Source organism: Globicephala melas, chromosome 5 (assembly GCF_963455315.2).
Source record: "Globicephala melas chromosome 5, mGloMel1.2, whole genome shotgun sequence".
Classification (NCBI taxonomy): Eukaryota; Metazoa; Chordata; class Mammalia; order Artiodactyla; family Delphinidae; genus Globicephala; species Globicephala melas.
The window spans coordinates 44,676,214-44,703,554 of NC_083318.1; the positions used below are offsets into that span (position 1 = coordinate 44,676,214).

The 27,341-nt window shown below is 42.9% G+C and overlaps 1 protein-coding gene across 1 annotated transcript in view; it reads right to left on the reverse strand.

Annotated features, from left to right (window-relative positions):
• The window catches only part of FAM184B (family with sequence similarity 184 member B), a 114,799-nt gene that overhangs the window by 46,157 nt on the left and 41,301 nt on the right, over window positions 1-27,341 (reverse strand). Inside the window, exons 2-7 of the mRNA XM_030864287.2 lie at window positions 19,719-20,471; window positions 18,821-18,956; window positions 17,538-17,677; window positions 16,767-16,973; window positions 7,962-8,072; window positions 6,017-6,124 (exon numbers count right to left, since the gene is read on the reverse strand). Of these exons, the coding sequence (XP_030720147.1) occupies window positions 6,017-6,124; window positions 7,962-8,072; window positions 16,767-16,973; window positions 17,538-17,677; window positions 18,821-18,956; window positions 19,719-20,471 (1,455 nt within the window). The remainder of the gene's footprint in view (window positions 1-6,016; window positions 6,125-7,961; window positions 8,073-16,766; window positions 16,974-17,537; window positions 17,678-18,820; window positions 18,957-19,718; window positions 20,472-27,341) is intronic.

A 27,341-nucleotide genomic window follows, 5' to 3' on the forward strand; every position in this document is an offset into this window, starting at 1 on the left:
TGGCCCCACCAAAGAGCCCGGGTAGGCTCCAGTGCTGGGTCCCCTCAGGCCAAACAACCAACAGGGAGGGAACTCAGCTCCACTTGTCAACAGACAAGCGGATTAAAGTTTTACTGAGCTCTACCCACCAGAGCAACACCCAGTTCTACCCACCACCAGTCCCTCCCAGCAGGAAACTTGCACAAGCCTCTTAGATAACCTCATCCACCAGAGGGCAGACAGCAGAAGCAAGAAGAACTACAATCCAGCAGCCTGTGGAACGAAAACCATGTTCACAGAAAGATAGATAAAATGAAAAGGCAGAGGACTATGTACCAGATGAAGGAACAAGATAAAACCCCAGAAAAACAATTAAATGAAGTGGAGATAGGCAACCTTCCAGAAAAAGAATTCAGAATAATGATAGTGAAGATGGTCCAGGACCTTGGAAAAAGAATGGAGGCAAAGATCGAGAAGATACAAGAAATGTTTAACAAAGACCTAGAAGAATTAAAGAACAAACACCTAGAAGAATTAAATAAACAGAGATGAACAATACAATAAATGCAATGAAAAATACACTAGAAGGAATCAATAGCAGAATAACTGAGGCAGAAGAACGGATAGGTGATCTGGAAGACAGAATGGTGGAATTCACTGCCACAGAACAGAATAAAGAAAAAAGGATGAAAAGAAATGAAGACAGCCTAAGAGACCTCTGGGAGAACATTAAACGCACCAACATTCACATTATAGGGATCCCAGAAGGAGAAGAGAGAGAGAAGGGAGCTGACAAAATATTTGAAGAGATTATAGTCAAAAACTTCCCTAACATGGGAAAGGAAATAGCCACCTAAGTCCAGGAAGCACAGAGAGTCCCAGGCAGGATAAACCCAAGGAGAGACACATAGTAATCTAACTGACAAGAATTAAAGACAAAGAAAAATTATTAAAAGCAACAATGGAAAGATGACAAATAACATACAAGGGAACTCCCATAAGGTTAACAGCTGATTTCTTAGCAAAAACTCTACAAGCCAGAAGGGAGTGGCACAATATATTTAAAGTGATGAAAGGGAAGAAACTACAACCAAGATTACTCTACCTGGCAAGGATCTCATTCAGATTTGATGGAGAAATCAAAAGCTTTAGAGACAAGCAAAAGCTAAGAGAATTCAACACCACCAAACCAGCTCTACAACAAATGCTAAAGGACCTTCTCTAGGCGGGAAACACAAGAGAAGCAAAGGACCTACAAAAACAAACTGAAAACAATTAAGAATGGTAATAGGAACATACATATCGATAATTACCTTAAATGTGAATGGATTAAATGCTCCAACCAAAAGACACAGGCTTGCTGAATGGATATAAAAACAAGACCCAAATATATGCTATCTACAAGAGACCCACTTCAGACCTAGGGACACATACAGACTGAAAGTGAGGGGATGGAAAAAGATATTCCATGCAAATGGAACTCTAAAGAAAGCTGGAGTAGCAATACTCATATCAGATAAAATGACTTTAAAATAAAGAATGTTACAAGAGACAAGCAAGGACACCACATAATGACCAAGGGATCAATCCAAGAAGAAGATGTAACAATTCTAAATATATATACACCCAACATAGGAGCATCTCAATACATAAGGCAAATGCCAACAGCTATAAAAGAGGAAATAGACAGTAACACAATAATAGTGGGGGACTTTAACACCTCACTTACACCAATGGACAGATCATCCAGACAGAAAATTAATAAGAAAACACAAACTTTAAATGACACAATAGACCAGATATATTTAACTGATATATATGGGACATTCCATCCAAAACCAGCAGATTACACTTTCTTCTCAAGTGCACACAGAACATTCTCCACGATAGATCACATCTTGGGTCAACAAATCAAGCCTTGGTAAATTTAAGAAAACTGAAATCATATCAAGCATCTTTTCCGAGCACAATGCTATGAGATTAGAAATCAATTACAGGGGGAAAAAAACATAAAAAAAACACACACACACAGAGGCTAAACAATACATTACTAAATAACCAAGAGATCACCAAAGAAATCAAAGAGGAAATCAGAAAATACCTAGAGACAAATGACAACAAAAACACGACGATCCAAAACCTATGGGATGCAGCAAAAGCAGTTTAAGAGGGAAATTTATAGCAATACAATCCTACCTCAAGAAACAAGAAAAATCTCAAATAAACAATCTAAACTTACACCTAAAGGAACTAGAGAAAGAAGAAAAAACAAAACCCAAAGTTAGCAGAAGGAAAGAAATCATAAAGATCAGAGCAAAAATAAATGAAATAGAAACAAAGAAAATAATAGCAAAGATCAATAAAACTAAAAGCTGGTTCTTTGAGAAGATAAACAAAATTGATAAACCTTTAGCCAGACTCATCAAGAAAAAGAGGGAGAGGACTCAAATCAATAAAATTAGAAATGAAAAAGGAGAAGTTACAATGGACAGCACAGAAATACAAAGCATCATAAGAGACTACTACAAGCAACTCTATGCCAATAAAATGGACAACCTGGAAGAAATAGACAAATTCTTGGAAAGGTATAACCTTCCAAGATTGAACCAGGAAGAAACAGAAAATATGAACAGACCAATTACAAGTAATGAAATTGAAACTGTGATTAAAAATCTTCCAACAAACAAAAGTCCAGGACCAGATGGCTTCACAGGTGAATTCTCTCAGACATTTAGAGAAGAGCTAACAGCCATCCTTCTCAAACTCTTCCAAAAAACTGCAAAGGAAGGAACACTTCCAAACTCATTCTATGAGGCCACCATCACCCTGATACCAAAACCAGAAAAAGATACTACAAAAAAAGAAAATTACAGACCAATATTACTGATTAATATAGATGCAAAAATCCTCAAGAAAATACTAGCACACAGAATCCAACAACACATTAAAAGGATCATACACCATGATCAAGTGCGATTTATCCCAGGGATGCAAGGATTCTTCAATATACGCAAATCAATCAATGTGATACACCATATTAACAAATAGAGGAATAAAAACCATATGATCATCTCAATAGCTGCAGAAAAAGCCTTTGACTAAATTCAACACCCATTTATCATAAAAACTCTCCAGAAAGTGGACACAGAGGGAACCTACCTCAACATAATAAAGGCCATATACAGCAAACCCATAGCAAACATCATTCTCAATGGTGAAAAACTGAAAGCATTTCCTCTAAGATCAGGAACAAAACAAGGATGTCCACTCTCGCCACTATTATTCAACATAGTTTTGGAAGTCCTAGCCACAGCAATCACAGAAGAAAAAGAAATAAAAGGAATCCAAATTGGAAAAGAAGAAGTAAAACTGTCACTGTTTGCAGATGACATGATATTATATAAAGATAATCCTAAAGATGCCACCAGAAAACTACGAGAGCTTATCAATGAATTTGGTAAAGTTTCAGGATACAAAATTAATGTACAGAAATCTCTTGCATTCCTATACACTAACAATGAAAGATCAGAAAGAGAAATTAAGGAAACAATCCCATTCACCACTGCAATAAAAAGAATAAAATACTTAGGAATAAACCTACCTAAGGAGGTAAAAAACCTGTACTCAGAAAAGTATAAGACACTGATGAAAGAAACCAAAGATGACACAAACAGATGGAGAGATATACCATGTTCTTGGACTGGAAGAATCAATATTGTGAAAATGACTATACTACCCAAAGCAATCTAAAGATTCAATGCAATCACTATCAAATTACCAATGGCAGTTTTTACAGAAGCAGAACAAAAAATCTTAAAATTTGTATGGAGACACAAAAGACCCTGAATAGCCAATGCAATCTTGAGGGGAAAAAAACGGAGCTGGAGGAATCAGACTCCCTGACTTCAGAGTATACTACAAAGCTACAGTAAACCAGACAATATGGTACTGGCATGAAAACAGAAATATAGATCAATGAAACAAGATAGAAAGCCCAGAGATAAACCCACGCACCTATGGTCAACTAATCTATGACAAAGGAAGCAAGGATATTCAATGGAGAAAAGAAAGTCTCTTCAATAAATGGTGCTGGGAAAACTGGACAGCTACATGTAGAAGAATGAAATTAGAACACTCCCTAACACCATACACAAAAATAAACTCAAAATAGATCAAAGACCTAAATGTAAGACCAGACACTATAAAACGCTTACAGAAAAACATAGGAAGAACACTCTGTGACATAAATCACAGCAAGATCTTTTTTGACCCACCTCCCACAGTAATGGAAATAAAAACAAAAATAAACAAATGGGACCTAATGAAACTTCAAAGCTTTTGCACAGCAAAGGAAATTATAAACAAGACGAAAAGATAACCCTCAGAATGGGAGAAAATATTTGCAAACAAATCAATGGACAAAGGATTAATCTCCAAAATATATAAACAGCTCATGCAGCTCAATATTAAAAAAACAAACAACCCAATCCAAAAATGGGCAGAAGACCTAAATAGACATTTCTCCAAAGAAGACATACAGATGGCCAAGAGGCACATGAAAAGCTGCTCATCATCACTAATTATTAGAGAAATGTAAATCAAAACTACCATGAGGTATCACCTCACACCAGTTAGAATGGGCATCATCAGAAAATCTGCAAACAACAGATGCTGGAGAGGGTGTGGAGAAAAGGGAACCCTCTTGCACTGTTGGTGGGAATGTAAATTGATACAGACACTATGGAGAACAGTATGGAGGTTCCTTAAAAAACTAAAAATAGAATTACCATATGACACAGCAATCCCACTACTGGGCATATACCCAGAGAAAACCGTAATTCAAAAAGACACATGCACCCCAATGTTCATTGCAGCTCTATTTATGATAGCCAGGTCATGGAAGCAACCTAAATGCCCATCAACAGAGGAATGGATAAAGAAGTTGTTAGTATATATATACAGTGGAAACATTAGCCATAAAAAGGAACAAAACTGGGTCATTTGTAGAGACGTGGATGGACCTAGAGACTGTCATACAGAGTGAAGTAAGTCAGAAGGAGAAAAACAAATATTGTATATTAACGCATATATGTGGAACCTAGAAAAATGGTATAGGTGAACTGGTTTGCAGGGCAGAAATAGAGACACAGATGTAGAGAACAAATGTATGGACACCAATGAGGGAAAGCGGTGGGGCGGGGGTGATGGTGGTAGGATGAATCAGGAGATTGGGATTGACAACATATATACACCAATATGTATAAAATAAAAAACTAATAAGAACCTGCTGTATAAAATAAATAAATAAATTAACTTAAACTATACCTGTAAAGTACATAACAGTTGCCTAATAGAAAACACAGCACCAGATGTTTAATTCTATTACTAAATGTCCACATTGCGTTAAAGCTATTTGTTTATATATTTTTCTCCCGTGTAGCATGTAGCTCAGAGGCTGGCACTTGTTATGTATTTCACAGATGACTGCAGAATGAAAGAATAACGTGCATGTTGAGTTGAATCAAGTGAAATTGATACTCATCAAGGTTCCTCCTGCAACTCTATGTAGGAAGGGTCTGTACTTCTCTCTAGAACTAAGCTCATGGAGGGATCACGGTCTAGACCCAGGAGGGTCGGATGAGAGCCGAGTTTCATGGTGAAACAACCCAAGCTTCTCAACATGCACTCGAGGAGGAGTTATGATTACTGTTATGCTTCTTGCTGGGCAGAACCAAAGACCCCACTCTAGTCCAGTGCCCCTTGATCTGCCAGCCAGGCTGCAACCAGAGAGGGAGAGAAGAGTCATCTGACAAGCCCTGTTCTTTTTCAAACCATGTGGATAATTACTCAGAACTCTATTTTCGTCGTGGTTTTTGCAAATTGATTTTATAATGATTTTTTATTTCAGGCATTTTGGCAGCTCTAAGGGGGGAAATAAAAGAGCCCATTAATGCCAGCATGTGTCACTGGGGACACCAAAGTGCTGAAAAGAAGAAGAAAAATATCCTTAATTAAAGCAGAAAAAGCTAGAGGTTACCTGGGTCTCTAAAATGTTGCCTTGCTGGCAGTCCAATTCTTGGGGCCGTTCATTGCCTCTCGGGGGACGTACATTATTCTGCTGGATAAATTCTTCCAGCCTTAAAACCTAAAACAGAAGAATAGAAACATTCAGCAATGAAACAAAGTCCTATCACCCGGCTGTGGTCATTAATCTGGGACCCATTCCCTTGGGTCAATCAGTTCTGGGGACTGTGCCCCACTAGACAAATCCCAGACACGCTCCTAGAGAGGCCATTTCTAATTAGCTAGTTGCTTCGTCTCTCCAGAAGAAGATGAGCCTGGCAGGTTTACAATATTCCACACTTCTCTTTAAATTATTCACATCCACATAACTATACCAGGGCTGTAGCATGGTTTCCATTAGTTTTCATACCATTCCTGGAAGGCCACCCTATTTCATTTTTACAAAGTTAGTTGGTAAAGAAAAGGAACAATATTTAAGAATTATACAGATAATATGAGAGAAGAGTGGCTAAAAGCTGCTATTAAATTATAAAGCCTTAATTATGATTATTATTAACCAACTAATTGTAGAGTGTCAATTAAACGGTCTGGTTTCCCTGCTCTAGACTTTGAGAAGAACAAGGTCAATAACCATAAAGGAACCTCAGATGTGGCTAAAACTAATGCTCCTCAGGCAGCTCCTCAGGTGTAAAGTGGGGGGATGGGACAGACTGAGAGCAAGATGGTAAGATCATAAAATATCGTCCCTGCCTTCAAGGAGCTGTCACCTTATGGAGCAGACAGATGCATGTTTACAATCACAACAACATTCAGTAGACACATGTACAATATATAAGAGCATCATTAATGGTGTGTTTGCTCTGTGCCAGGCACAGACCTAAGCATTTTACAGTATTAACTCTTTTAATTCTCCTAACAATTAGTATGAGGTAGGTACTACCGCAGAGAACTTACAGCAATAAACTCTGCCCAGGGAATTCCAGCACAGTGTTAAGGGCACTGAAGGATGAATAGGAGTCCGTCAGCGGCAAGTTCTTCTCCATAGTAACACTGTCCACAGCGCCTTTAAACTTTGAACTTGGTCCCTGGGTGGTTTGGACGAGTGGGCCCAAGAAGAAAACTCCACTGTTCAGCTGGTTTACATCCATTCCTTACCCTGCTCTCCTTGCCTGCCTCCACCAGGGAGGCCTGACGGCTAAATCCTTGCTTTCCCAGGCTGGCCACGTGGCACAGATATTACCAATGGGAGTAGGAGTCAGCTGGGGGTTTCTGCGTATGCTTTTGTTTTCCTGATGAAGTGTGCAGGCCTGGTCATCCCTGCCCCTCCTTCTTTCCTGCTTTAACTTGGGGCATGACAACTGGTACAGTGACAGTCGTTCTCACAGCCAAGGGGAATCTGAGCCAACTTCTCCTACGTGCAGTGCTAGGAACCTATGATGCATTTAGGGGCCATGAACATATTTTCATTTCTTTCAGAATCAGAAGAAAAAACTGCAGCCTGGCCATATTCACCTTTATGACAGTGCAGTTACAAATTATAATTTTAAATTCTTTTTGATAAAGAAAAGAGCCCAGGAAGGCAGAAGTATCTAATGCCCAGGACACTGATAACACAGCCGGGGGTGGGGAGAGGGCAGGACCAAGATGTTTGCAGATTTTCCAGGCCTGATATCATTTAGCCACAGAATCAACACCAGCAGCCTCCTGCCTCCCTCTTTTATGTGTGACATTAAGTGCCTCTTTGTTAAGCCTCTATAAATCAGGCTCTCTGTTATCTGCAGCTGAATTCATGCCCCTGAGACAGCCTTCCTGTCAGGATGAAGTCTTGTTCTTCCTTCCAAGGATGCTAAATGTAAGGAGGTCAGGGAAGCTTCCCAAGATTCCTAGCATCTCAGTTCATCAAAAATTCCTGGAGCCCAGAACTATCATTCCAAGAACAGCTTTTATTCGGGACTTACCTCAAGCAGTGAATTCTGGAGCTTCACACTTAGGGCCTCTTTCTCTTCTTGCAGATGCTTTATTTCATTTTCTGATTTCTTTTTCACTTCCTCCAACTGTGCTTCTACTTCCTAAATGATGAATGGAAGAGTTAACCACACAAGCCATGAAAACATGGACAGGACACACCCTGCCTTATTCCCAAAGGGGTTCAAAGAAACTCACAAGAGTCATAAACTACTATAAGAAAACATAAATTAGGGCTTCCCTGGTGGCGCAGTGGTTGAGAGTCCGCCTGCTGATGCAGGGGACATGGGTTCATGCCCCAGTCCGGGAAGATCCCACATGCCGCGGAGCGGCTGGGCCCGTGAGCCATGGCTGCTGAGCCTGCGTGTCCAGAGCCTGTGCTCCACAACGGGAGAGGCCACAACAGTGAGAGGCCCGCGTACCGCAAAAAAAAAAAAAAAAAAAAAGAAAACATAAATTAGAAATACATGAGAAAGTCCAAAGAAAACAGGTGCTAAATTCACACCACAAAGTCGAATATATACTGGGGGTGGGGAGGTGGGGGCAGAGTAAACCCCTGGCTTCAAGTTTTGTAGTGTCAAATAAGAAAACAGAATGCTCATTACTGACAAAATTCTCATGGTTCTATAAATCAAAAAGCCAACTACACCCTCAGTTGCAGGGAAATATCAAAAGCAGAATGAAATTTCTTCTTTGGCCTTCTCAACAGCATCCTTACTTTAGTCAAAATGATGGGATTCATACGGCTGCTTCCTCCATGGTCCCTCCCCACAGTCTCACAGTCTCACACAAAGCAGATCCAGATAAAAGAACATTCTGGAGCCCATGTGAGTGGTGCAGCTGCATTTTAACTGTGTGATCTTGGGCACATTTCCTAACCTCTCTGTGATTCAATGCATTACTTACATGCTTAGCACAGTTCTAGGTACATAGTAAGGGATCGATAAATGCTAAGTAGTACTATTCTTACAGATGCTTACGCTTTCTGATCTAGCTTAATATCTGCGGAAATTTTTCAAGTGTCTAGAGCAGTGGATGAAATATTCTGTTCCTCGTAGATGAATTTTAGGTAGATATTAAGTCATTTATTTGTTCAACAAATATTTATTGAGACCTACCATGTGCTTGGCACTGTTCTTGAAGCTGGGTATAAAAACAGACAATATGCTTACTCACCAGGAGCTCACATTTGCGTGAAAGAGACAGGCAGCAAAGTCAACAGCTATAACGCAGTAGATACCATGCTGGATGGTGATAACTGATTACAGACCTTTATGGTCTAACTGGAAGTAGATGACATATTAGCAGTTGACGTTTACTGAGTGTGTGCCATTTTCTGGGCGCTTTTCACAGATCATCTCGTTGATCCTTATGAAAACCCTATGAGCTAGGTAGTATTGTTAAAGCTCATTATACAGATGAAGAAATGAAGCTTGAAGAGGTTAAATAACTTGCCCAAGGTCATGCAGCCCGTAAGCAGAAGAGTCAAGATCCAGACTCTGCAAAGGATGACCCCTTGGCTGTGCTTCTTCCCTGCCTGCATGGGTCCAGTTATACGTGGACATTTTTCAGCAGTAAGTACTATGGGACTACACAGTCTGTGGTTGGTTGAACCTGTGGATGTGGAGGAACTGCAGATACGAAGGGCCTACTATAAGTTATACTTGGATTAACCCCCACGTTGTTCAAGGGTCAACTGCAGAATGAATGGACTTTATGGCTGATCGAATGTGAGGGATGACAGAGAAATTATGGATTTCTGGATTTCTGACTCCTGGATTTCTAACCTGATCATCTAAAAAGATGCTGCTACTGATCATCTGGATGACATCTTTACACTTTCTATGGGGCCAGCCCCAGGCCAGGCCAGTGGCCCTGGGGTGGCGCTTCGCATTGTCCCTGGGGTCAGTCATTTAAAAGAGAAGAAAAGAGGGCTGTGATTGGATTGTAAGGGTTGCATGATGTGGACACTTAGGTCAACGTATAGTGTCTTCAGTAAATCCACCATCTCCTTTTGCAGGACTTGTTGCTTTGGAGAGTTCATTTTCTGAAGATGATAGATAAACTTTTTGTTTAAAACAAGTTGAGATAACTTAAGCAACCATCAGAAATAAGGCCGTCCCCTCAGCAAAGATTCTGATTTCTTTTTACTTCATTATTTAGTCCCTCATTCACAGAATCTTTTATTGAACAGAAGTTTTGTTTAACCTGCTTATTGGTGCAGACACTCGCTAACTCTGCCAAGGCATGTTCACTGTAACAGTGGAAACCCCCTGCAAGAAAGGTGCTTAGCATAAAGCAGTGGCTATTTCTAACCTTGCACTGCCTAACGTCCTAGGGTATATGTAATCAATCACAGCTTCAGCTGTTGCCTTGACAAATGGACCTAGAGGGAAAAAATTTCCCCCAAAATTTCCTCAAGTGACCTTGAGGATTTCAACAGGAAGCGTTAACATTCTCCTCCTAACTCGTGGAAAGAGAAAAAACAACTACAAAGACAAGAACGTGAGGAAAAAGAAGGAGATGAGTGCTTTCAGATATATAAATTGCTGCATCCCACCCCTGGAAGAAGGCTCCATGGGCTATGAATTTACAGGATTCACAGAGTACTTTCATAAGCTCTGTTCTCATTTAACTCTCATAATACTTATGGAAAAAGGCTTTATTGCATCCATTTCACATGAAGCAAATCCAATGGCTGGTAAGAGGCAAAAGCAGGACTCCCACCCTTTTTCTGCTTTCTTGTCTAGATTGTCCACAATTACTGGCAGTTTAAGAAAAGACACATAAGGGAGCCACTGTGACGGGAACAACAAATAAGCAGCCACAGGAAATCACCAAGCAGAGATTTCAGTTGGCATTTTAAAGGAAAACACGTTAACTTTTTTCAAGAAGAAAAATCACTCTTCGGTATGTATTTATAGTAAAGTTCCTGGTGTAGCTGAAAGAGTAAACCAGTACAAAGCCTGAAATGTCACTCAGAAGGGGAAGGCAGAAGAGATAATGATCTTAAAATTTCCATACTGTATAAAAACTATAACCCACAGCAAAACATTGCAAATAAACTACACTTCAATTTAAAAATTTGAATACAGAAAAAAACTATAACCTACAGACCCAAGACGTCCAAACAGAACCCCAAACAGAAAAACACAAAGAATATCACACCATGACATATCATAATCAAATTGTGATATGATAAAGAAAAAAGTCTTAAAAGCAATCAGAAAACAAAAAGATACACTATGCACAGGGGAGAACAGATGAGAGTGGCTACCAACTTTTCATCTGAGGAAAATACAAACCAAAAATTTTAAAAAGTTGAACAGCATCTTTAAAGTGCTGAAAGAAAACAAACTGTTAACCTAGAATTCTATATCCAGCAAAATAACCTTCAAAAATGAAGGCAAAATAAAGACATTTTCAGACATATAAACACTGAGAGAATTTGCTGTGAGCAGACTGACACTACAAGAAACATTAAAGGAAGTTCTTCAGGCCAAAAGAAAATGACACCAGATGGGGCACTTGAATATGCCAAAGGAACGAAGAGGGTAGCAATGGTAAATTAGAAAATACAAAAGACTTCAGTTTTCTCATTTAAAAATTCTCTCTAAGAGATAATTGACTATTTAAGGAAATAGAAAAGCGATGTAGAGTTTATAACATATGTAAAGTAAAACATATGACAACAACTTCACAAAGGTTAGGAAAGGCTAAATAAAAATAGTGTGTTGCTGTAAGGTTTGTACAGTGAAGTATATATGTATTGCTTCTCCATACAAACCTTACAGCAACACAATATGTATGAAGTAACATCATATTATTCGATGGCAGACAATGATAAAGTCGCATGTTATAAATCCTACAGCAACCATGGCACACCATCCTCTCCCCAAAAGAAGAATATCTAACAAGTCACTAGTGGAGATAAAAAACGGAATACCAGGGCTTCCCTGGTGGCGCAGTGGTTGAGGGTCTGCCTGCCGATGCAGGGGACGCGGGTTCGTGCCCCAGTCCGGGAGGATCCCACATGCCGCGGAGCGGCTGGGCTCGTGAGCCATGGCCGCTGAGCCTGCGCGTCCAGAGCCTGTGCTCCGCAGCGGGAGAGGCCACAACAGTGAGAGGCCGGCGTACCACAAAAAAAAAAAAAAAAGGGAATACCAAAAGCTATATATTCAAGCAATCAAAAATAAACAGGAAAACAGGCAAAAAGAAAAAAAGATGTGACAAAAAGAAAAAAAAAAACTCAGCAATATGGTAGACTTAATGATAATTACATTGAATGTAAATGGTCTAAATGACCCTCAAAAATCAGACTGCCAAGCTGAATAAAACAGAAAATCCAGCTAGCCTATTTGGGTTGGCCAAAAAGTTTGTTCAGGTTTTGTAACAGCTTATGGATCCCGAACGAACTTTTTGGCCAACCCAATACAAACGCACTTTGACTAGAAAGACACAGGTAGGTTAAAAGTAAAGGAATGGATTAAAATAGACTGTAACACTAACCACAAAAATGATAGAATGTCTGTGTTTTTATCAAAGTAGACTTCAGGACAAGGAATATTCCATAATGAGTAAGGGGCCAATTCATTGAGAAGACATAATAGGCCTAAATGTGTATGTACCTCATAAATAAGTTTGAATTTATCTAAAGCAAAAACTGACAGGACTAAAAGGGAAAATATAAAAACTGACTTAAATTTGATATTTCAATACTCCTCTCTCAATAATCAACAGAACAAATACAGAAGAAATTAGTAAGGAAATAAGATACTTGAACAACACTATCAACCAACTTAACCTAATTATCATTTATGAAACACTCCACTCAAGAGCAGCAGATCCATATTCTTTTCAAGGGCACCTGGACCATTCGTCAAGATAGACCATCCCTGGGCCATACAATAATATGAGCTAATTGAAAAGGAAAGAACAGAATCTGTTCTTTGATCACAAGAGAACTAAATTAGAAATCAATAACAAAGAGACATCTGGAAAGGTTCCAAATCTTTGGAAATTAAGCAACCTATTTCTAAATAATGAAGAGTATTTTTGGAGTTGATAGAAATAAAAAGTTGAAAAGAATTAGACAAAATCATTCACATTCACATTATTACTGAAATTAGAAAGCAGAGGCCTAGAATGGTTTGGGGTGACTTATTTAAGGTGACAACGTGGCTGCTTCCCCAGCACAGCACTTCTTACACCCAGACTTGACAGATGGTTTCAGTGCATGTCTTGTTCCTCCTTCCAGACTGTGAGCTCCCTGTAGGCATGGCTGATTCGTGTATCCCTGCATTGCTCAAAACACCAAGCATGCATTCAATGAATGATAAATAAACCATAAATGGATATTGGCAGGGTGAAGACCTGAAGGCTGCTCTCCAAGGCCCAGGGCAATGTTTATTCTGTTCTGCTACATAGACAGAGGGCAAAAGTTAGTGGTTTTGGAGTCAAGGCAGCCCTGACTCACACCCAAGTCATGTAATACTCAAGTGACTTCATTTCCCAGGTTCCTCATCTGTGAAATAGGAAAACAAGCCCTGCCTACAGGGCTGAGGTAAGAATTAAATCATGGAGTGGAGAGCTGTTGTTCCTTTTGGCTGCCCAGCCTCTGATCCTTCTCTGAATGTTTGGGAAATTCTCCATCTGATACATCAGAGCCATCTTTCCACCACAGAACCAGAAAATGTCAGCCCTACCTTCCCAGACTCCCTTGTGATGAGGGCATGGGCATGTGATTGAGGCATGTGATCAAGTCATGTGACCAATCAGACACACCCACCCTGGATTTTGAATTGGAAGCCATCGATACGTACAAGCTGGAGTCATAAAGGATCTGGCAACTGAACTTCCCAGGGGCAGCAGGGGCAGCCATTCTACAGCAGCTCTGACTGACGGAACTTTCCGTGACGATAGAAATGTTCTAAAATATAATGTAGCTAATGTGTAGAAATCCCTCAACACTGTGCTATCCAATCTGGGAGCCACTAGCCATATATGGCAATTGAGCTCTTGAAATGTGGCGAGTTCCACTGAGGAATTGAATTTAAAATATTATTTAATTGTAATTGATTTAAATGTAAATAACCACATGTGTCAAGAGGCTACCATATTGGACACTGCAGTTCTGCAGGCAACATCCAGGGCCCAGTGTTGGTGGTGTCAGCTGTGTAAACAGAAGGTCTGGGCTCAGACATGGCAGCAAGGGTGTCTTCATCACTGAGTAGTTTGCCAAGCCCAGTTCCCCGGTTTTCCAGAAAGCTTTTCATTACCCTTTACTAAATTCCTTTCTTACCTAAACCGCCCAGGGTGGGTTTGTGATGCTTGCCACCCAGAATCCTAAGTGATACAAATGAGGTGTAGAACGCAGCAGTGTCTAGAACAGCTCAGTGAGGACTCAATAAATCTTTCCACACTCTCCTAGGAATCAACGTGGGCAAGTGCTAATTATAGGACACGTACTCTGCTCTGTCTGTGAAGATTAAGTCGTAATATCATCTAATCTTACAGACAGGAAAGGCAGATAAACTGTCTGGGTGAACTCCAGCCCATCTCCTGTGGTGTCTTTTTCAGGTTAAGGTAGCATTCACGATACACAACATACTTATACTCAAGGGCCCAAAGGAACAGTGTGCTCTTAACTCTAGAGGGGAAACCGGCATCTATTTTTAGTCCATGAACACCAGATCTGGGACCTCTTCAAGTTTTTACCTTCCTGTAGTCTGCATGGCCTAATTTATATAACTTATATCCTCAGTTTGTAGAAATGACCATAATTTTTAAAAAGAAAATAAAAAACCAGGAGGAAATGCAATTTATTTCTACATGATTCATTTCCCAAATGGAACCATGCCTCTGATTAAAGCTGAAGTGGGATTTCTACACTCAGAGTCAGGCTTGGCTGACAGGTTACCGGGGCAACCTGTAGCTCTGGGAGAGCTACTGTCCCTCCCATTGATTGTGGGTCACGATGGAAAGTGACTTCAGCTTTCCTCCAATGAGGATTGGATTTGTGCAACCTGTCACTGCTCATGGGGAGGAAAGTGCTTTCAATACAGTTGCTTCCCTCTCTGTGCAGGGATGGGAAACCATGGCCTCTGGAGTCAGGCTGTCAGGTTTTAATGTAGATGTACCACTCACTGTCTGTGTGAGTGGATATATAACATCTTTGAGCCTCAGTTTTCTCATCTCTGAAATGGGGATATGAACACTCATTTTGTAATCCTGTTGGGAGGATTAAATGTGTCCATAAGAATAAAGTGCTTTATAAAGTATAGTGGACACTAAATAATATTATCACACATGATGTCATCTAATGCACATGGTAACTAATCACAGCCACCGTTTATCAAACTTTTGCTACATGTTGTACACTGAGATAAGAGTTTATATATAAAACCATATTTAGGGGCTTCCCTGGTGGCCCAGTGGTTAAGAATCCGCCAGCCAATGCAGGGGACACGGGTTCGAGCCTTGGTCCAAGAAGATCCCACGTGCCACGGAGCAACTAAGCCTGTGCGCCACAATTTCTGAGCCTGCACTCTAGAGCCTGAGGGCCACGACTACTGAAGCCCGTGCGCCTAGAGCCCGTGCTCCGCAACAAGAGAAGCCACCGCAATGAGAGGCCCGTGCACCACAATGAAGAGTAGCCCCTGCTCACTGCAACTAGAGAAAGCCCGCGTGCAGCAATGAAGACGCAACGAAGCCCAAAGTAAATAAATAAATAATTTAAAAAACTACCATATTTAATTCACATAACAAGCCCCCAAAGTATTTATCCTTATTTTCAAAATCAGGTTTCAGAAAGATTAAGTGACCTGTCCGTGGTAGTAAAGCCAGTGAAAGAGTCAGGACTTGGACCCAGGACTAGACTTTCTTAAGTTCATTTACTTATCCAACCCATATTTATTGAGTATCTACTACTCTTCACCACCACACATTGTATTCCTCAGTGATATATGATTATCTTTCAGTGAAAACTCATAGTGATAATGCAAGTTCTTAGATTAGAAAGAAGCCTTCTTATAATAATTAAAGCACCACCTATGCTCACAATAATACTGATACACTTCACTCTTTTCCTAAAGCATTCATATACATGTTATTTGCTTTCCTCAGCAAACACGAGGGATGATGCTTTGCATTCCCTCTCAGCAGAAAACGCCCCCTTTGGTGGGAAGTTGGAACAGTACTCAGAGGCTGAGAAACTTCTCTCCCACTGGTTAATTAATTACCTTCATCTACCTAGTGCCTCTTACGCCTCAGGCACTATGATGTGCTTCGATTTTTCACACATGGATTACCTCATGCAATCCTCGCAGCTACTCTGTGAGGTGCTATTATCACCATCTGTTTTATAAATGAGTAACTTGGGGCCCCCGCAGAGTTTCCCTGTGAGGAGTCCAGGTTAAATAACTTTCTGTGGTCACAGAGCTAGAGGGTGGCAGAGCTGGGATTTGAATCCAGGCAGTCTGCCAGGCCTGCGTGTTCACTTCATGTTATTTCTCTCTGTTTTTGCAGATTAGAGGATTTGAATTTCCCTAAGTTAAACACTCATATGACACAATTCCACCCCATGTCAACAACTCTAGGCCCTATTGTCTCACAGCCCTGGGGTGCCCTGTCTCCTCCTGAAGACTCTGAACTCCCTCTGATCAGAGAACTAGCTGAGATCTATATACAACAGGAGCTCAGTAAATGTTTGAGGAAGGAAAGAAGAAACAGAAGAGGAAAGGAGGGAGGTAGAGGCAAGGAAAAACAAACGGAATGGTATCTCTGAAAGGGGATCTCACCTTCTGTAGCCTCTGCCTCTCAGCTTCCACTGATGAGCGAACTAATTGGATTTCCACCATGTGCTTCTTCACCAAGTCTTCTAGGCGCTTCACCAGCTGGTCTTTGAGATGTTTCTTCTCCTCTTCTGTCTGATCTTTGATTTTACGGAGGTCTTCTTCATATTTTTGCTTCATACATTCTGTCTCAATACATGCCTCTTTCTTGGTCTATAAAAAGAAAAAGGGCTTGTAAAACTGCCAGGGTGGGGAGAGGAGGAGATCACCATTTCTCTTTTGTGTAACTTCTACAATGTTGATTACTGATTTCAAAGCATGTATCACAAGGTACAATAAAGTTTATAAAATCACATTTGATATCTGTAAGAGACTTCACTTTATCCACCATCGGAAAAGGGCTTTTTGTAGTAGTGTATCTATTGTCATAGGATCAGATATTCCAGCCCATACTATGGCGGTTTCTAAAAAATGTTTTGTTTGTTTTGACTGGGAACATATAGCAGGAATCTTAAGCAAGCTTCCAGTTTCCCAGGAGCTAATGATAAGGAGTTGGGGGAATTCTGCTACATTCTCAGTCTCCTGGCTTGACATGCAATGACATGCAGTTGGCAGGACGTTGGCTGGAACTTCACACCCATGCATGCACCCCTGAAACTATGGGACCTGTTGCTTCCAAGTGGACCTGTCATGGTTTGGGGCTGGCCTCCATCTGAAGCTCATTCCAGCAGAGTCCCCCTGTGACTGCTCCATCCCCAGGACTGGGTCAGAGAGTACCTGTGTATCTGTGCCTCCTTTCGTGCATGGACACTCCTTGGGAAAGTTCTGATCCTGCTGAGGATGGAGACTGCAGGCTTCCAAATCATTCTCTTTCCCTAGGACTTTATTCTCTGAAACCCTCTCAGTCTTCATGTCATCTGCAAGTACAGTGTCAACATCATTGGGAATGCCCTTGGCCTTGGCCTCATGCCTGAGGCCTCTGCAGTTGGGTTGCCATTCTGCTATTCAACTATTTTGCCCTTGACTCCCCTATGTAATCCCTGCTCCATGGCCTTCTGGCCTCAAGCAGGGTCCAAGTGGTGATTGTCACCTTTGCCCAAGTAGCATCTTGAGTTCAAACAGTTGTCCGGCTCTCCCTTCTTAAACTAGTCATCTTCAAATTTTTTTGATTGTGCTTTCCATAGTTTAAAAAGAAATTGAGGACGTTCCTGGATATATGTACATTCAAAGGATTTAAATAAAGAGATTTCAAGTATAAGACAAAAAATAAATATAGTTACAATTGCTCAGTTTCTTCCCATATGCCCTACTTCTGAGACCACTGCTGTAAACCCTCTATACCCTCTGGTTCCAACTCGTACTTTCCAGCCCGAGGTGATTTCTTCTTTCCCAGACACCTCACTGCTGCCTGGGCCGCACCCATGATAGCAAGGCATGCTGTGGGCTGTAAAGTAGCAGTCCCATAAACTCCCTAGAGGCAGAGCCTATGTTTTGTGCCTTTGTTATATCTCCCAGTGTCAAGCTGATGACACTGTACATACTCAAACACTTTCTGATGAGGGAGCTCAGTGGAAAGCACTTTGGAGTCAGATAATCTGAGACTCAAACACCACCTCTATCACCAGGCAGCTGGCTGGCCTTGAGCTAGCCACGTTAACTTTCTCAGCCTCATGTCTTCATCTGTGACATGGGATACTGACGATACCTAACTCACAACATTATTGGGAACACCCAATAACATCACTGTGTGAATGATGTTAGAGTATAAAGCGTTGTCTAAGTCTAGGGAAAAGCCAGAGCTGAGAAGTTCAGGCACTACGGTGGATCTGGTGGAGAACTTTCTGGGGGGCCAGACATCCTTTTGCATCATGCCTTTTAAATACCTGACCTGCGGCAGCTCTGGATGTCGGCTCACTTGTGTCCTGCATGGATGGGACTTGCCCACCAGGCAGGTCGGATCAAATAGCCCTGCCCTCCACTCTGCTCCCTCAACGTCTCAAGGCTGCAAGCAGCGTCAGGCCAACCTTTGCTGTGTAAGGAAATCGTTCCGGGCATCTCACCGCTTTTCTGTGTCACATGACACTCCTGCAACATTAGTCTGTCTTTGGCAACAGCCAGCTTCTCCCCAAGTTTTTCTGCAGTGCTTTTTAACTCTGAATTCTCCTGTCGAGCCTCCTTGAGCTGCACATCCAGGTCCTAAACAGACAGAAAGGGTCTCATTTCTCTTGTTACAGTGCTGGGTCAAGACATCCTATGTACATCAGATCTGAAAAGTGGGTAAGTGCACAGCATATGCCTTTAATCTCTGGAATTCAGTGGCTCAGGGTTCATCAAATCCCTACTCATCCTCTGATTGGCTGTGTGACTTCTGGCAAGTTATTTAACCTTTCTGTAGTGAGGATCAAATGAGATAAAGTGTCTGGGACGGAAAAAAAAATGCTCAGGGAGTATGAAGGATACTAGCTGCTGTTACTTTTAGAGATGGGGCTCTGTGAGTCTGTGGGCCTCATGTAACTGACTTGTCAATGGTCTGGCTTTCCACAAATACAAAGCCCCAAGGATGTTAGGACAGCAAGTTGTTACGGAGTGAGTGGGGGGTTTAGAATTAGGCTGAATTGAGTTCAAACACTTTGTAGCTGTGTGCCCAGCTAGGGCCATCCTTAAGCTTCTCAATTTCGGTTTTATCTTCTCATCTCTAAATTGTAAGTCTCTCAGCTCTCAGAGGACAGGGATCAAGGCCGGCTCACCGTGTGTCTCCTGCCCACAGCCCCGGCCTGGCACATGGTAGGTGTTGCACACACACTTGCTGAATGAATGTGGTTGAACTCCATGGAGGTAATAATGCTCGCTCTGGCAGAAGTCAAGGGCTTCGCACAGTGCGTGACACACGGTAGGTGTTCGACACTAGGGGCCATGCTTAGTCTCCCATTTGGAAGGTAGGAAGAGTCCCTGCTTTACCTGAATGCGGTCCTTCAGCTTCTGGGCGTACTTCTTCAGGTCACTTATCTTGCGGCCTCTGTGCTCCAGATCCCCTTCTAGCTTCCGGACCTGGGCCTGCAGGGCCGCCTCCTGGGCCTGGAAGTTCTTCCGGAGGTCGGTCTCCTTCTCCTGCCACTGCCACAGGGCCTCGCTCACCGACTGCTGCATGGCCTGCTGGACGGCCTCGTTCTCCCGCTCGTACGTGGCCTGCAGCTCCTCAGCCTTCCGAGCATAGTCCTTGCTCAGCTGCTGGTTCTCCGCTCGCAGCCGCTCCACTTCCAGCAGGACCTCCCGCATTTCGGGGCCGCAGCCCGGCTCGGCCTGGGGCTTGGGACCCTCCTGGGCAAGCCCGCCCCACCCGGGCGCCTCGTGGCCGCTCATGTGCCGGAGCCTCTTCTCGTAGTCGGCCTTGAGCTCCAGCATCTCCTTGGAGAGGGTGAGCACCCGCTCGGCGTGCTCGGCCTCCACCCTCAGCTCCCTCTCCTGGGTCTCCAGCCTGCACGCGGCCGACCGGGCCAGCGCCTCCTGCGTCAGCCGCTTCTGCAGCTCCAGGGCGCTCTCCAGGGCCTGGACGCGCTGCCTCAGGGCCTCCTCGCCCGCGCGGCCCTGCGCCTGCAGGAGCCTGGCCTCCGTCTCGGCCACCGCCTTCCGCAGCTCCTCCTGGTGGGCCTCACGCAGCGCCTCCATGCCCGCCTCGGCCTCGTCCTGGCGGGTGTTGAGGGTATAGATCACCTGCGGGAGAATTCGCGGAGCCAGGTTAGTGGGAGGGGCGTGGGTGTGATTGAGGGGCCACGTGACCGGAGAGGGCCGTGACCCTGCCGTGACGTAGGCTGATCCCCACGAGCTGCACCTGAGAAGAGGATTTGAGTGGAAGTGATTAGAAACTGTCCTCAGGAGAAACCGGTAAGGAGTTCCATTGGGACCTCTGGGAAGCACCATGGGAATCCAGTGAAGGGTCTGAAACAATCTGGGCCGCAAAAAGAGCCCCTCAAAACCAAACCAAAACAAAATACAACAAAACACTAGAAAATAGAATCCAGCAATGTAAAAAAAGGATTCCACACCATGGCCAAGTGGTTTTTATCCCAAGAGTGCAAAGTTGATTTAACATCTTAGAATGGGATTGACATATAGACACTACTATGTGCAAAATAGAGAGCTAGTGGGAACCTGCCGTATAGCACAGGGAGCTCAGCTCTGTGCTCTGTGACGACCTAGATGGGTGGGATGGGGGCGGGGGGCGGGCAGAGAAGGAGGGAGTCCAAGAGGGAGGGGATATAGGGATACATAGAGCTGATTCACTTCACTGTACAGCAGAAGCTAACAGAACATTGTAAAGCAACTATGCCTCAATTAAAAAAAAGAGAGAATAAACAGAAAACCGAAAATAGTAAAGAAAAAAAATCAATGTGACACACCACGTGAATAACATAAAGGACAAAACCCACAAGATTGTTTCAACAGACACAGGAAAACCATTTGACAAAATCCAATACCTCTTCATAACAAAAACACTGACCAAACTAGAAAGAGAAGGGAACTCCCTCAACCCAATAAAGGGCATCTATGAAAAACCCACAGCTAACATCGTACTCCATGGTGAAAAACTGTTCTCCATAACTTCAGGGCTAGGTGCTGAATACACATTCAGAATCTCAGAAAATCCTCATGGCAGCCCTGCAAAGTTGGTATTTTTCTCCCCATTCTAAGAATGAAACATTGAGGTTCAGAGAAATTAAGCAACTTTTTCAAGGTCACAAGGGATAAGAAGATTTGAATAACCTGTGCTCACAGCATGGTACTGCACTGTATCTCACCGTCCCTCTTGAACATTCATTCATTTACGCATTTACTGAATATCTCAGATGTACCATGTTCTGTGCTGAGCACTAGGAATATGTGCTGATCAATAAGGCAACTGAGGGCTTCCCTGGTGGCGCAGTGGTTGAGAGTCCGCCTGCCGATGCAGGGGACACGGGTTCGTGCCCCGGTCCGGGAGGTTCCCACGTGCCGCGGAGCGGCTGGGCCCGTGAGCCATGGCCGCGGAGCCTGCGCGTCCGGAGCCTGTGCTCCGCAACGGGAGAGGCCACAACAGTGAGAGGCCCGCGTACCGCAAAAAAAAAAAAAAAAAATTAAAAAAAAAAATAAGGCAACTGACATTGTGACCTCAAAAATATTATAATTGGTCAGGAGAATCTGACAAGAATATGGTCAGTTTCAACGCACTAAGTGCTATGTGAGGGATCAGCACCACTTACTAGGAAAATACAGAGGGAGGGTCTAGTAGAAAAGACAACTTCCCAGAAAAAGGGAGCCTTGTCTCCTCATCCTTGGGGGTGACCCGTTCCCTTTTACATGTCAACCTTCATGTGGGTAAGAACAATATGACTTCTTTGTGTTGTATCATAGCACTTGGTATGAAGTTGAGCACACGACAGGTTCATAATAAGTATCTATTACGGTACTATTGCTGGTCATCAAAGATTCATGCTTTCTTTCCACAGAGTTGCTGCAGAGGAACAGCCACCAAGCAGAGACCACGTTTCCTAGTCCCCTTGCATCTAGATGGGACCATATGACTAGTGATTGCCAATGGAATGTGGCCAGAGGTGGATGTGCGTCATCTCAGGGCCAACGCTGGGGTTAGGGTTAAGGGGAGGGTTAAGAAGGAGGCATGTCCTTTCCCGTCTCTTTTTCCAACTGCAAACTTACTGTGGAGTGCAAGATGGAAGGTGCCTGGGTCCTCAGTGACTGAGTAGAAGGGCACCTGCCCACCAGGAGCACTGGCCTTGATCTCTACACGAACAAGAAATAAACTATCGTGTTGAGCCTCTGAAGTCTTGACATTTATTTGTTACCGCAGCCATGATCACCCTGGGAGAACTCACAGGACTCAGCATATAGTCATACTCACGGCTATGATTAATTATAGAGAAAGGATACAAAGCAAAATCAGCAAGCGGAAAAACGAGCTTGGCAGTGGTGGAGGTCAGCGGGGAGTCTGGAGGAAATGAGGTGAAAGCTTGCAAGAATCCTCCGCCAGTGGAGTCACACAGGACTTGCTTAATTTCCCCAGCAAGGGGGTGTGACAACACATGTGAAATACTGCCTACCAAAGGAGCTCATTGAAGAGGTAGCAAGGTTTTTATTGGGGGCCAGTCGGGTAGACAACTTCTTCTCGGCATTACCAGAATTCCAGACTCCCAGAAGGAAACTGCTCACATAAATCACATTGTTTGCATGAACAGTTAAGGCCTGCTGAGATGTTCTTATTAGTGTGGGTGATGGGAACCCTCTGGAAATCCACGTTCCCAGATGCCAGCCAAGGGTCAATTTTGCAAACAGACCATTCTAAGGATAAGCAGTCTCAGGTGTGCTATGTTAACTTTTCTGCAACCTGACACCCCAACTGATAAAAAAAGATTGACTTTTATTTTCAGTGGAGTCAAGCTGTGGCAGATCAAATCTTAACGTAAATGGGGTTTTCTCACGGTGAAGAACAAAACATCCTTGTAAAGTTTATTCCGTGAAATTTGGCATTGGTTATTCCATTGAGGATAAAATAAGTGAGTGGTGGTGGTGGTGATCTTGGGAACTGCGGTTCCTATATTCACTATACCTGTACAACAGAAAACTTCGATGGAGATCCAGTATATTCTGATGCCACTAAAGCACTTAATGAAGAAAGAACCCAAACATTGTACCCATTTGAGTGAGAACCATGTCACCTGGATCAGGGTCTAAAGGACTTCAGCTTTTTCCAGCATTCACTCATGTGAGTCTGCCCTGTCTGTGAAAATGCTCCCCATGGGCACACCCTTGAATTAACACAAGACCAGATTTCAGGCTGGAGGTAGCAGAGAGGGTCTCACACTAGGCTCGAGCCTCAAGGCACTTTGGCATGTACACTTTTATTCGTGGTGTCTTGCAATTAAAGTCCCCAAACAATCCCCACCAAAGACCTGCCCAAACTGTTCTCTTAGGCTGAGATCTGGTTTCAGAACTTTTGGCTTTCTAGAGGTGCCAGACCCACCGTCTCCTGACCTTCCTTAGAAGGTTACTCCAAGGGTATGTAGACATAACCTGGAAAGTATGATACGTTATTATTCATATCATATTTTAGTCACCATCCTTTTTTATACACATATACATTCATATGCACCATTTTTTTTTATTTCATAGATATCTTGGAGATTATGCCATTTCTATATATAAAGAGATCCCTCATTTTTATTTTTGGCTACTTCCTATGCCATATCATATGGATGTGCTATGAATTATTTCTCCATTACCTGCTGATAGACATTAAGTTGTTTCTCTGTGGAAGATCATCAATATGTTTGCTTCGGTGTTATTAAATAAAATTTTCCTTACTCTTTTTTTCCATTCCTCCTGGTAATCTTGAGGTCCAATTTTTGCTTATGAATGCAACAAATGAAATTCCAGAGCTTGGTCTTAAAAAACTAATCTTCACAGTTAGTATAGAATCTTAGGAAAGAGATGAAAGAGGTGTCTCCTCTCCCAACCGTAGGTGGGGAGAGATGCCATTTCCCATCATAAAACTGATATGAAGAATTTGTATTAGAATTCTTCAGTTCAAAAGCATCAAACTCATTTCCCTGAACAACATGGAGTCATTTGTGAATGTTCACAGCTGTGCCCATGGCAAGGGCACTCCTGGCACTACTCTGTTGGGTCATCTTGCCTATTCTCAAGTCAGTCTCATCTTTTTCCACTCTCTCCACTTCCTCATTCCCACAACCTTGATCTCTGAGCTTGCCCTCCTTCTTCCCCTAGCCCAATAGTCTCTTTTTACCTTAATTTCTCTCCTTTAAAGCCACAACCAATCATGTCAACTACCTTCTTATTGACATCTTCAAATCACCTGCGCACCTCATCTTTAGCCTCCAGATCAACCCATCCACCTCAGCTCTTGTCAAATACTACTAACTGGTACTTAAGATTTCCAACCTCATCTGTGCTCTCCATGCGGATACCATTTAATTGAGTTATTGTAGTAATTCCCTATTCTTTTTTTCCACAAGGGCTATTTCAATTTTCTACCATGTTTCTCAGGGCTATGACCCTAAATCCTGGCCCACTGCTACTCTCCTAGCATAGTTATCTCCTGTTTTTTTTTTTTTTTTTTTGCGGTATGCGGGCCTCTCTCTGTTGTGGCCTCTCCCGTTGTGGAGCACAGGCTCCGGACGCGCAGGCTCAGCGGCCATGGCTCACGGGCCCAGCCGCTCCGCGGCATGTGGGATCTTCCTGGACCGGGGCAAGAACCCATATCTCCTGCATCAGCAGGTGGACTCTCAACCACTGCGCCACCAGGGAAGCCCCTCTCCTGTTTTTTTTGAAGGAGTAATGATTAAGGGCTTGGACTCCAGAACCAGCCAAACTCAGCTGAGGTCCTAGCTTCACTGTCTCTTAGCTGGTGACCTGGGTCAGGTGATTCAACCTGTCTGGAGCTCAGTTTCCTAACAGTAAAATCGGATTAACAATAGCACCAACCTCCTAAGGCTACATTGAGGGCTACATGAGATATTGCATAGAGACACCAGATACCCAATAACTGCATAATGAATATTACCTTCTGTCCAGAGAAAAGGACTTGGACTTTTAACTGCAGGCTGGGAAAAAGCCAGAGCATTTGGTCATTCTTGGTATAGTATTGGGGGCAGAAGCAGACTGGTGTGGTTAAACAGAGAATGGAGGGTGGGGAAGGGGAGATTAAGAACGTGTGCCATTCTTCCCCAAAACCACTGGTGAAGGGAATAGGGATAGAGTAGGCAGATGACTAGATGGGCAAACAGGATCAAAGTAACATGGAGGGCACTAGAGAAAGGCAGATAAGAAGATTTAGTAGAAAGGAAAAGAAACAGAAGAAATGGTATAACTCAAGATAAATGAGTTTTACTTGGAACAATTGGGGGAAAGCATAAAGAATTTCACCTCCTATGTAAAGTGTCCTTTAGCTCCCTCCAGATACTAGAAACTTATCCCATTTATCTGTCCTCCAGTGCACTGTGAACCACTTGGTTGTTACGGTCCTTTCATATCATAGTATGGACATTTAGATGCTGGATGTCAAAGTAAAATGTGAGCTTCATAAGCATAGGGACCTCAGCTGATATATTCTTTAGTTCCCCAAGCACTTAGCACAATGGCTGGCCTGATCCAGACTCTAGTGTGTTTCCTGTTAGACTGAACGAGAACTTTGTAAGGGGTGGCAAGAGACTGAATGAATAGGATTCCAGAAGAGAGACCTGCAGGCGTAGAGGCCCTGAAGTGGGAACACACATGAAAGAGACAAGCATAACAAGTAAAAGACTAGGCTTTGGAGTCTACACTGCCTGAGTGCAGATCCTCTTTGCCATTGCATGGATGCCATACAACATATAGCAGATGCTATCTGCTCTGTGTGACCTTGGGCATGCCATATAATCTCACTGGGCCTCAGTCTCCTCATCTGTACAATGGGGAGAATAAAGTTCCTGCTTCATGAGGTTACTGAAGGATTAAATGAGACAGTGCTATACGGCACATCACATAATGCCTGGCTCACCCACCGTAAGCACCTATGGGACCTGGCTGTTCCTATTATGGTTGTCCACAGGGCACTTTAAGCCTGATGGAGACTTCTGTGGCAATGGCACTCCTCTTAGGGAAGGCAGTATAGTAGAACTGGTGGAGTAGGGGTCCTCTGGAGTGAGAGAGACCTAGATTTAACTTCCTGGTAAGAGAGATTGCTGGTGGACCCAAGTTCTGTTTCTCTCCTTTGTCCTTAGAAATAGAACCTTAACTTGTCCGTGGGCACACTGCCACATTCCTCAGCCTCCCTTCTAACTTGGAGCAGCTAAGTGACCAAGTTTTGCCTAGTTGGATATAAGCAGATGTGTCATTATTTCTTCCGAGATGAATCTTCTATTTTCAAGCGTTCATCTTGAACCATGAAGGGGATGCCACAGGCTAAGGTTGGCAGGACAATAAGATAAGAGGAACCGGGGTCTCTGACACAGTGGAAGACCATGCCAGCCCTGCAGTGATTCCAACAGGATTGCACTGGGTGTTCTGTCATTCACAGACAAACTAGCTCTGTTTGATACATATACTTCTCAACTCTGATCTTTTAAAAATTGCTTAAGTTATTTCACTTCTTGAAGCCTCAGTTTCTTGCCTATAAAAGAGAGATAACCCAGACCTGTTTTTTTTGAGGCTCAAATAGGATTACATCTTTTAGTTGTTGGCACATAGTAGGTACTTATTAAATGTTTTTGTCTTCTCTTTTCTCACACTATGCCCTCAAAAAGGAACGTTGCTTGTTTTTTGGAGACACAATCTGCTCTACCTCCCCACCCTACCCCACCCTCAGAGTCTGAAATTGTTGAGCAGATCTTGAGCATACCCACCCTTCTCCTGGGCCTGATGACTCACAGGTCACTTGGCAACCTTTCCGCTGCCACCTGCTTGATTTCTTTCAGTCACCACCTACTCAACTGAAACTTCAAAGTGACTGACCCAAGCCTTATTTGTGAATCTTCTCCCTCAGGAGGAGGCCAACTTCAGAATCCATCAAGGGACATGAATAATTCAGGAGCC